Source organism: Asterias amurensis, chromosome 7 (assembly GCF_032118995.1).
Source record: "Asterias amurensis chromosome 7, ASM3211899v1".
NCBI classification, from domain to species: Eukaryota; Metazoa; Echinodermata; class Asteroidea; order Forcipulatida; family Asteriidae; genus Asterias; species Asterias amurensis.
The window spans coordinates 17,164,020-17,176,357 of NC_092654.1; the positions used below are offsets into that span (position 1 = coordinate 17,164,020).

General features: G+C 39.6%; 1 protein-coding gene across 1 annotated transcript in view; it reads left to right on the forward strand.

Annotated features, from left to right (window-relative positions):
• The window catches only part of LOC139940153 (protein Obscurin-like), a 115,686-nt gene that overhangs the window by 45,372 nt on the left and 57,976 nt on the right, over positions 1-12,338 (forward strand). The window contains 6 exon segments of the mRNA XM_071936440.1: positions 952-1,133; positions 7,569-7,789; positions 7,791-8,532; positions 9,264-9,353; positions 10,261-10,382; positions 10,384-10,558. Coding sequence (XP_071792541.1) covers positions 952-1,133; positions 7,569-7,789; positions 7,791-8,532; positions 9,264-9,353; positions 10,261-10,382; positions 10,384-10,558 — 1,532 coding nt within the window.

Consider the following 12,338-nt stretch of genomic DNA (forward strand, 5'->3'; position numbering starts at 1 on the left):
AAATTGAGATACACCAAGTGAGAAGACTGGTCTTTGAAAATTACAAATAGTGTCCAGTGTCTTTAAGCAGCCTATGAAGTTGGGCTTTGAAATTCTGGTCTGCCATTACAGGGACTCTCTTATGCTCACGTACCTGTAAGCCAAAGTCTTGAAGTCACTTGAAGTGACTGTTGTTTTGTAGAGTTGCTTCTACATCATTGATCGAAGATGCCCGAGGTGCATGAAATGAATTTATGCTGGGCGTATTTGTATCCTAGTAATGTTGGAAAACACTAGCACAGGATGTCCCCAATGGATTTGCCTATATGCTGCTGGCACTGCATTTGTCCATCCTTGCACACATGGAATCCACATTAAATGTGCAAAAATTTATGTCTTATTCTCATTCTCATTGCCTTCTGTAACACATCAGCTTTGTTATTGATAATAAAATTATGAACTTAACTGCAAGCATGTGAAATACGCATCAGTAGGTTAAAGACAGTGGACACTATTGGTAATTGTCAAAGACTAGCCTTCACAGTTGGTGTATTTCAACATATGCATAAAATAGCAAACCTGTGAAAATCTGAGCTCAATCGGTTGTCGACGTTGCGAGATAATAATAAACGAAAAAACACCCCTGTCACACGAAGTTGTGTTCTTTCCGATGCTTGATTTCGAGACCTCAAATTCTAAATCTGAGGTCTCGAAATCGAATTTGTGGAAAATTACTTCTTTCTTGAATACTATGTTACTTCATAGGGAGCCGTTTTTTCACAATGTTTTATACTATCAACCTCTCCCCATTACTCATTACCAAGTAAGGTGTTATATGCTAATAGTTATTTTGAGTAATTACCAATAGTGTGCACTGCCTTTAAGTGCTTCAAGACTATTTAGTGTAAAGCGCTATTTAAAAGCTGTGTATCACTAGTATTATTATTTTCTGTGTTGTCTTCTTCTTTAAAGGTTAAAGGAAAAAGAAGAGATATGCCTCAAGTCCTCTCAGCGTTACAAAGTGCGCCATGATGACAGTGGGGTACACTCATTAGAGATAAGTGACATCATATCAGATGATGAAGGAGAGTACTCATGTGTTGCCACAGACAACGAATCCAAGACACTGTGCTCTACAAAGCTCGTAATGAAAGGTAAGGCCATCTGATTAACCGTTACAGTTACCCCTTTTACAGTCCATACGGATGTAGGCTTGGGTATCATCAGTCCGAAGCCTGGCCGGTAGAGCAGAAAGCTACTACCTCCCCAATTTTACGTGGCAAGTGTCACGACCGGGATTCGAACCCACACTCTGCTGATCAAACACCAGATCTTGAGTCCGGTGCTCTTAACCGTTCGGCCATGACACGCCACACGCCATGACTGGTATTAGTCTAATTCTACTGTGCGTTCCCATCTGGACCTATATTCTGCAAAGTTTGCATAGCGTTTTACAGCGCGGTTGCAGGAGGTTTACCTTGCAGAGCTGTTTCCATTAGGCTTTAAGTAGTTGCGTGGAAGTCTTTCGCTACCTCTTTAGGGCTGCTATTTTTACATCACGGTCGCGGCAAAATGACAGGGAGGTCAGTTTACCAATTGTCCCCATTGGATTGAATTTTTTTCATTCTAGAGAAAAAGTGTTTTAACTTAAATTTGTGTTTTGAGTTAAAATCCTACAAGTGAGTTGTTAACAAATGCACCACATTTTCTTACTTCCATTAATATACAAATCCAATAAGTACTAAATAAGTACTAAAGTTGAACATGGAAACTTGTTTTTATTAGCTTTAAAGTTATGCATGGTACTGTTAAAAGATAAGTATACAGGCTCATTATTATTTTGACAGTCAGAATATGCAATGGGGTTGATACCCGATGGTCTTCATTGATAGGAAGCTATTTTCTATCTTAAAACCATAATACACTTTCGGTACAGAACAACAACAAAAAGTTCACAGATTTATAAATAATTTACAGGGTTTACAGAAGGTAATGGTGAAAGACTTCTCTTGAAATATTGTTCCATGAAATGCTTTACTTTTTGAGAAAACATTAAAACAATACAATTCTCGATAGCGAGAATTACGGATTTATTTTAAACACATGTCATGACACGGCGAAACGCGCGGAAACAAGAGTGGGTTTTCCCGTTATTTTCTCCCGACTCAGATGACCGATTGAGCCTAAATTTTCACAGGTTTGTTATGTTATATATAAGTTGTGATACACGAAGTGTGGGACTTGGACAATACTGTTTACCGAAAGTGTAAAATGGCTTTAAGAGATTTGGTACAGCACTGTCCAAAACGAAGTGATACCAAAGAGTAGAAATAAACACAAGTACCGCACGGCACTTTGTCTTTAACACTTTAAGCTGTCAATAGTTTAAAGCTAGACATATTGGGCAGTTCCCTTTGATTTATTATCTGCAAATTGCTTCCCTGCTTCCTTACATGTCCCAGATGCTCCGAGTGTCTTGCGGTATTAATTTAACCCCGCCTCAGCGTTAACAGATTGGGTCTCATGATGATAAGATCACATGATGTAAACAAGTTTCTGGTTTTGACCTTCTCTTGCAAAACATTTGGGATTTCTCCACGTTAAAAGCACTGGTAATGTTTGGTAATTATCAAAATAAGCTTAAATACTTACTTGGTACAGCGCGTTGGAGAGCTGTTGATAGTGTAAAACATTGTGAGAGATGACTCCCTCTGAAGTAACGTAGTTTTTTGAGAAAGAGATAATTTCTTACTAAATTATTTGAATCTGAGAATTCTCAGGCATCTGAAGCACATATATTTGTGTAGCAAGGGTATTTTTCTTTGATTACTTTCTTGCAAGTTTCATGACCATTTTAGACTGGTTTGAGAATATTTGTCTTTGATAATTACAAAACTAATACTGTTTGAATTTAGTTTTTGTCAGACATTAAAATTTGAGAAATGTTTGGGCTGTGAGATGACGGAAAGAGTGGTCTGCAATCCATTGGTCATTGACTTCCATATAGCCAGACCATCTCTCTTTATAGCTCCATATTGATATCGCCGTTGATAAATATTGACACCATGGGCATTGGTATTTGATCAGAAGGACACCAGTGACATCAGCATTGTAACACAATATGCAGGGAGCCGGGCGATAGCAATGTTAAGAGGACCGATGGAGGACGCAACGTTATTGTATTGACCTTTACTTTGGCAAATCATCCTCCGATAATGTTTCTTTTAAAGGCACTGGACACTATTGGTAATAACTCAAAAAAATTGTTACCATAAAAAACTTACTTGGTAATGAGTAATGGAGAGCTTTGATAGTATAAAACATTGTGAGAAACGGTTCCCTCTGAACTGAAGTAGTTTTTGAGAAAGAAATAATTTCTCACTAAAATATTTGAATTGAATTCGATACCTCAGCTGAGTTCTCGAATTCAAGCATCTGAAAGCGTACAACTTGTGCAACAAGGGTTTTTCTTCTTCCATTATTCTCTCGCCACTTTGACGACTAAGGTTCAAATTTCACAGGTTTGTTATTTAGTGCATTTGTTGAGATACACCAAGTGAGAAGACTGGTTTTTGACAATTACCAATAGTGTCCAGTGTCTTTAACGGAGGCGACACTGTTTTGTCTCTGTTTGGGAAGTATTGATAGTTCAAAGATGAAAATCCCAACGATCAGTTCCGTCATTTGAGGATCTTAAAAATGTACGATGTCGGAATGTTAGACTTAGGTTGGAGGGAGGAGGCGAAATGTTATGTTGATGTTTGTGTTGACAGAGAAGTGATGCAAACAAACTTCTAGAATGAGAATGTTTAAGTGCAACATGAATTAACCCTCAGCTTATTGGTTTGTTTGTTTACTCCTAACTTTAGTTAATAATAATTTAATTATACAATTATAATTTATATGGCATCTCAATTATTCGTGTAGTGGGCATGCCCCATGGGGTTGAACAAATGCCACTAGTCAAAAGCTAAGCAGGTACATTGTATGAACTAACTAGTTTTACAGATGTAGTTTAAAGGCACTATTGGTAATTACTCAAAATAAATATTATCATAACACCTTTCTTGATTACAGGTATTGGGGAGAGGTTGATAGTTTAAAACATTGTGCGAAACAGCTCCCTCTGAAGTGACATAGTTTTCGAGAAATAAGTAATTTTCCACAAATTTGATTTTGAGACCTCAAGTTCCGAATTTGAGGTCTCGAAATCAAGCATCTGAAAGCACACAACTTTGTGTGACCATGGTGCGACAAGGGTGTTTTTTTATTTCATTAATATCTCGCAACTTTGACGACTGATTGAGCTAAAATTTTCACAGGTTTGGTATTTTATGCATATATATGTTGAGTTACACCAACTGTGAAGACTAGTTTTTGACAATTACCATTTGTGTCCAGTGTCTTTAAGAGAGAGAGGTAATTTTTCAAAATTTTGAGCCTGAACAGGCATCTGAAAGCACACCATTTTATGCAACAATGTTGCATTTCTTTCTTTCTGCAACTTTCATGACCAATTGAGCAAAATTGTTTAAAATGGGTTGGTTGTTATGTAAGTTGGGATACACCAAGTGAAAAACCTGGGGTGGATTTCACAAAGAGTTAAGACTAATCTTATCTTGAGTTAGGAAGAGTTACTCGTCCTAACTAAGGACTAGCCTTAAGTTTTTTATATCTTATAGGACTAGTCCTAAGTTAGGAATAGTCCTAACTCTTTGTGAAATCCACCCCTGGACAGTCTTTGACAATTGCCAAAAGTATACCCTGCCTTTATATCAATGTCAGTCAATACTTTAGTTCCACTCAATCGAACAACAATAAATGCATTGGTTGAATACAGAATAGAAGGTTATTTAGAGGTGGGGGTCTCCAAAATGTGAAGCATGTTGAGTAGAGACCACTGTGATGTGTGTAGCATAAAAGTATTAATTGCGCACAGAATTTTAGTTTGTATATTACACGCTAAATGAAAATAACAGAGTTCAAGGTTTGAAGGATTATTTAGTTTCCACAGTATCAAATCTTATACAGGCAATATGTACTACATCTTTCAATGGTAATACAGTTTAGCCAGACACAAACAATAACTACTGTAGGACAATAAGACACGGTTGAATGCCTCAGAGCAGTAAAGTATTGGTCAAGAAGATCAATCAGCAGAGGGGATGTAGCAAATAATAGAAATGTTTTTTTTTAAAGGAGTCTCATTTCCACTTCTACCCATTTATACAGTACTCCTTTACTTCAAGACTCAATGGTATTTTTATAACTTGTTTGCACACAGCCAACATTTACTCATCCTTGTCTTCGCCTACTTTGAACCCATTTCACAAATTTCAAGGGGCCATTTTACCTGATTTCATCTTTTTTTTTAAACATCTTTTATCACACAAATTATTATACCTACATGAAAGTGAAATTACTCACTTGTACCTCCCCCCCCCCCCAAAAAAAAAAAAAATAAAATAAAGTATGAGTTTTGTACATTTAGAATTTTTGTTTAAGTCAATATAATCATTGGCATAATTAAGAACATCATCTTACCCCCTTCAGGGTTAGTGTTTTTGGGTGTACTTCCTGCTTGTTTTTCTTTTCAAGAATTTCTTATGAATGTTCAAAGAAAACAACTCATAATGAAACCCTCACTGGGTCAATAGCTTGAGTTCAATGATTAGCGTCAGGCCAGTAAGCTCAACACTGAACAGTTCATGCGCTTTCAAGTTCAAACTTTTATCTTAAACAAACTTTGAAAAAGAAAGAAGAATTTCTTTTATATTTATGCTAATTCAAAAAAGAAATATTTCCTTGTCCAATAAATTGTCTGTGAGCTACAAGACATGCACGCCTGTTCAGAAAGGTGTACACTTTTAATGTAATTACTTAAGGGTATGGTCATGGATTAGTTTTTGTCAACATAATGCTGATTTATAGGCAAAATTATCAAGAAAGATACAATAAAAGTAAAATGTCAAAATTTCAGCTGAATACAGTGTCTGCTTTGTGGAAGGGGTTCTCAAAATACTTTGTACGGTCAACAGCTTCAGTGCTTTTTACCAAGTTAGTTTTAATCTCACTAAACGTTAAATATAGGATTTGAGGCATTGCATGGTGAGGTATCACTAAATGTTGGAATACTAACCAATCTAAGAAGGAAGCTTTAAAAGCAAGGCTTGTTGTAGATATGTCTCGGGGGAAAAAAGAGACTATAATCAGCAACATTTTTTGTGATCCTGTGTTAAAACACACCAGCATGCCCGGCATCCTGAAAGGGTGATATTGGATACCTTAGGCTGGCCTCACCATCACTGCTTGAGCTGACCAGGGACCCTTTAATGTCTAACTCTAGTAGTACACGTTCTACAGACTAGCGCAGCAGTGTTGAACTATACAGCAGGTGAGGATATGTTGCCACACATGTCATGAAAGAGGGACCAGCAGTAAACTTCCATGAGTAGGATTTGAAATTATCGCTGTGTGTGAATACGAAGTGAGGTTTGCAGTAACCGCACGGAAGTAAAATTTCTCGCGGATGAGTCCCTGTGGTTACTTAAAGAGACAGTTCACCTGTTGAGTGTAAACTTTATAAGTAGGATTCGTGTGAATATGATTTAGGGTGTTTACGTTAGCACCTCAAATGGCATTGCAACACTGCTAGCATGTTGAGGCCATGCGCACGCTTTTTTATCTGCACCACGAACAGCTATTGTTCGATGAGGTTTGAGTGTGAGACTGTGAAATAATTTAAACGTAGTTAATTACAACATACCTCACCTGCTTGTAAACTTGATGCAGTTCATGTCATTTTAACACCGGCCTTTCGCTACAATGGGCAGCGCGTCATATCGATACCTCCCGTCAGACCCCTGGTGGGGATGCACTGAAAACAACGCTGATTGTTGGCTCTAAAAAAAGTGACTACTTTGTGCGCACGCATGTTTAATACTTTGGAGTGCCTGTGTGTTACTTGTAGGATGCTAAGTACGCACGTGTCAACATTTTGTCCACAGTTTAGGGCGACCGTGTAAAAACGAATCATTTTTTACACGGTCTCCCTAAACTGCATATAGTAAGACACATCACAAGATCAATAAAGAATGAAAGGGGACCAGTTTCTCTGTAACTTGATGCCTCTTTTGCGGATTGCCATACTGGCGTGGGCTCATAGAGTGAAGCGGTTGCAGGCTTAATTAAAATGTGTCAGATTATGAAACATTTTAATGAACAAATTCCAAGGGTTATGAGCGAGCAGGGCATGCTGGGAAAAAATGGCGTAAGATAATCAATTACCACCAGGGAACGAGATTGTTTTAACACAGCTTGCTTTAAAGAGTCAAGCCCTGGTTCATACTTCCTGTGAATGCAAATGCGATATGATTTTTGACGTCACAGAGCTGCGTTCTTCAGGAGTTGAGCACATTTCAACAGATGTGAATTATGCATTGCGAATTTGTGACGTCAAAATTTTGTATCGCATTCGCATTCGCAGGAAGTGTGAACCGGCTTTATATTTTGTACTTTGGCTTGCTTTTGTCAATGTTCTCTACGATTCCCCATGTTCTCAATAGGCCCTACCTCTTTTTTATCCCCAGAGAGAAAACCAAAGCCATGGGATCCCGTCCCGGCCCGCTTCCTGAATCGCATCGAAGACCTGGTTGTAACGGAAGGCGACGAGGCCATATTCCGCTGCCAAATCATCGGCCACCCGATCCCAGAGGTCACCTGGTTTCAGGACGATGAGGTGCTATGTTCCTGCCAGGACGTCAAAATGACCTTCGACGGACGGACAACATTTATGATCATCGCTGCCGCGCGTATCGGAAGACAGCGGACAGTACACGTGTCAGATCTACAATGGACTAGGAGGACGCTTGACGTGCAGTGCCCATTTGAAAGTCAAGAAGATACCTTCGAGGAAGATGGTCGCCAAGCAGCCAGAGTTCACGGAGGTGTTTCACGATAGGACAGTAGCTGAGGGCATGGAGGTCAAGTTTGAATGTAGGATACGAGGTAATCCCAAACCTAAAGTCCAGTGGCTTTTCAACAACCAAGAAATCAAGCAATCCTCTGATTTCCTTTTCTTTCGCAAACACAACCTGTACGTCTTACATATTGTTGAGGCTCTCCCAGAGGACGAAGGTGAATACACCTGCAAAGCCGTTAACTCCGTCGGAGAGACCCAGTGGAGTGCTGAGCTCTTTGTGGAAGAGCAAATGTCCGCGGTCTGCTCTCCGCCGCTCGGCCAAACCGCCAACTTTTTCCGTCCGTCGTTCCTCAGCCACACTAAAAACTGTAAAGCGATCGAAGGCGGTCCCGGCACCTTCGACTGTAAAGTGACTGGGTCCCCGGAGCCTGAAGTGGTATGGCTTTTCAATAAGATAGAGATTGTGAACAATGCCCATTATATCCTTGAGCACGGTGACGACGGGAGTTGTTTGCTGATCATTCCGCATGTGACGAGCAAGGATTCTGGGGAGTATACGTGCACGGCGAGGAGCTCGCTGGGTGTTGCGCACAGCATCGCCAGTTTAGAAGTAACAAAAAAGGCAGAGAAAGGTGAGTACATATAGACCCTATCCACATGACGTCATTTCAGTAGGGCGCCCTCACCTAGAGGTCAAAAGAAGGTTGTTCATTGGTCAATTCTGTGAGCCGCGCGTACAAATCTGTGCGTCTTGATTGTTTCGTCACTCTTTTACCTCTAAGATGGCAGCTGGATGACATCAATGCATAAGTGCATTAGGGGGACCCTTTTTTCAAATCTTCTCACCAAACTGTAACTTGATTTTTGGGGCAGGATAATAAAGCCCGGTTCATATCAAAGCGATACAAAATTTTACGTCACAAATTTGCAACAAGTTTGCAACTTGTGCTGAACTCCTGCAAAACATTCGCTGTGAAAATAGCCCTGTGACGTCAAAATTTGTGTCGCATTTGCATTTGCGATTTAACAACAAAAGTTTTCTTGGACTTTTGTTCGAGAAGAAAAATCTGGAAAATTGTGTTTAAATAGCCTGAAATGGGTATTAAAGTCTGCACCGTAGGTCAGCCATTGAACTCGATGAATTATTACTACCTTTTTCCAAGAAACAAATCTGTAAAAAAATTGGACATCAAATAGATAGTCAAACTAGTTTCAAAATGGAAATGTTTAATTAATATACAACATTTTGAAGGCTTTACAGTTTGACTGTGAACTATAGGGGAAACCCGCTCCTCTCGAAAGCTAAAGTAACCGTTTTCCAATGCAAACAAAAATATTGATTTTCAAGGGTCGTTGTTTGCAGGGTCTGTGGATGATGAGCAAGACAGCGGTTATCGTTGCCAAGAGGGACAACTGAGTGATGACTTCCACTGCAGCAGTTCAGGGAGTGCTGGTAATTTGGTTTTTATTCTTCAGTTCCCAAGATTGCCTGATAAGATCTTTTGTGTTGTGGTCCGAGCGGTTAAGAGCACCGAACTCAAACTCTGGTGTTTCTGATCAGCAGAGTGTTGGTTCGAATCCCAGCCCTGACACTTGTGTCCTTAAGGCAGTGGACACTATTGGTAATTACTCAAAATAATATTAGCATAAAACCTTTCTTGGTGACCAGTAATGGGGAAAGGTTGATGGTATCAAACATTGTGAGAAACGGCTCCCTCTGAAGTGCCATAGTTTTCGAGAAAAAAGTAATTTTCCACGATTTTGATTTCAAGACCTCAGATTTAGAACTTGAGGTCTCGAAATCAACCATCTAAACGCACAACTTCGTGTGACAAGGGTGTTTTTTTCTTTCATTATTATCTCGCAACTTTGATGACCGATTGAGCTAAAATGTTCACAGGTTAGTTATTTCATGCATATGTTGAGATAAACCAACTGTGAAGGCTAGTCTTTGACATTTACCAATAGTGTCCACTGCCTTTAAGCAGGACACTTAACCATTGCTTCGTCCTTCGGATGGGACGTAAAGCCATTGGTCCCATGTGTTATGTAACGCATGTAAAAGAACCCAATACACTTATCAAAAAGAGAAGGGGTTTGCCATGGTGTTCCTGGTCCCGATCGGCAACAAATTGTGCCACAGCACCTTGTTAAGCAGTACATGCTATCAGAATTAGGTCTCATAATTCAAACGTAGTCCCACATCTCGCAGAAAATACTATTTTACAGCGCCAGGAGTGTCACTGGGTGACTGACACGTGTGCTATATAATAAGCCACAATTATTATTATTATTAAAATCAAAAAGGAAAACCTATTTTTATTTCCTCTGATGCCCTGCTTCCCTCCCTCTGACTTCAGACATTCCATGTCCAATCGGTCGACCCATCGTTTCTAAGATAGCCGGGGACTCCATCCTCCTCACCTGGAACAAAACTCCAAGCAACGACCCGGACTCTGACGTCATGTAAATCATCGAGGGAAAAGGATTACCACGAGATAGACTGGGTCCTGATAGCGACCGATGTGGCGGAGACATCCTACTGGGTTTCTAGCATCAACCCGGGTGGGGAGTTTGTCTTCAGGGTCAGGGCGGAGGTAGAGAGTGGGATCAGCGAACCGGGCGAGGAGTCAGATGTTGTGTGTCTCGCAGATGTACGTAAGTAAAATTGTATCTAAATTCATGTAAGAAGAACTTTGTCTCACAGATCTACGTAAGTATTTTTATCTCCATTTATGACAGTTTTATATCAACTGCACTGCTAAAAATGGTCTCCTTTAAAATAAGAAAACATTTATCTTATGTCAAGAAAATAGTTCTCTCTGAAACATTTAATTCTTATTTGAAGATTACCATTTTTAGCAGCGTGTGTACCACACATACATAGGTGGTCTTGTGGTTTTTCACCCCAAATTCAAGCCTTACTCACATTATTCAATTTCTGAAAACATGGAAATGCACTCCACTTCAAGCTCACTCATAATAGTGCAGCGGAGTTGTAAATCAAATTGATATCTGACATACATAATAAACATGGGTCTGGTTGTCACGCCATCAGTGCGTCTTTTCTATGAAGTACTTCCTCTTGCGAAAGGCTGAAGGGCAATACCATTAGTTACTCAAGTTGCATCCACACGGGGGGGGGGGGGGGGGGGGGGGGGGGAGACCAAATAAAACAAATTCTAAATGGATTGTTCTTACTTGATGTGTTGAGAATTGTGATTTGTAATGATTAATTATCGAGCATGGGGCAAAGTAAAATGGAATCCCAGTTGATTGTTTTTTTTTTCAAGAAGAGGAGGATGAGGGCCTTTTTATTTGTTATTTTTTATTTATTTCAAAGGTGGCCCACAAACATTTTAAAACAAACTGGCAACCAATTCTTCATTTAAAAAGTCACCACTTGCTTTAACTAAGTTAAATGAGAAATACATAGAAAATGTGTCTTTAAAAACAAAAGTGTGAAATTAAAATAAGTTAAAAAAGGGATGCAGCCTCAACAAAGGATGAGGGAGAGGATGATCAACTGGTATTTTTTTACTTGGCCTAAAACCCACAAGGAAAATTTACTGGAGATATCGAGAGTTTGGATTTGTGGTCCAAAATTTAAAAAATCTACCATGCCGGCATAGTAACATATTATTCAGATTTGGGGTAAAAAATGTTCTGGTGGTTTATGGTTCCAAATGATACAGAACGTGTGCAATACTATCCACGGTTTTGCATATGCAATTGTGTCCGCCCGGACGCTGCTGCATAATGCATTTGTGTCCGCCCGGACTCATTTGCATATGCAGTTGTGTCCGCCCCCGTGCAAAACCGTCCTTGCAGTAAATTAAATGCCCTTGGTAGACGGAACACGTTCGCCATTTTTTAACAAGCTAAGGGTGCATGTCATGAATGACATGGGAAATGTTCGGCCTTTGGGTATTCGCTGCAATCATAAAATACTTTGAAATTCATGCTGCATAAATACGTAGGTTCAGTGCATGCACGCTCGCTTACGTGCGCACATACATGTACAGTTATGTACATGTGACAGAGACTGTACATGTCCACCAGACGGTTTTTGCATAGCCCTGGACACGATTGCATATGCAAAAGTGTCTGGAGCGGACAGTATTGCATGGCGGACACAATTGCATCCGACACAGGCATGGTCAAATTTTCAGATTTGGGGTCAAAAAATGGTACAGAGTGGACTACTGAAGACATTAAATCAGTCCGGACTGTGTATAAAATCAAACTTTTTAGATATATCGAGAATTTTGTGAGTTTGGATTTTTGGTCCGAAATGGAAAAAGTCTGCCATACCGGCATGGTCAAATTTTCAGATTTGGGGTCAAAAACTTTTCGGTGATCTTATGGTTCCAAATGATATAGAATGGACTACTGAGGACATTTTATCAGTGTAGACTGGGTTTAAAACCAATTTTTT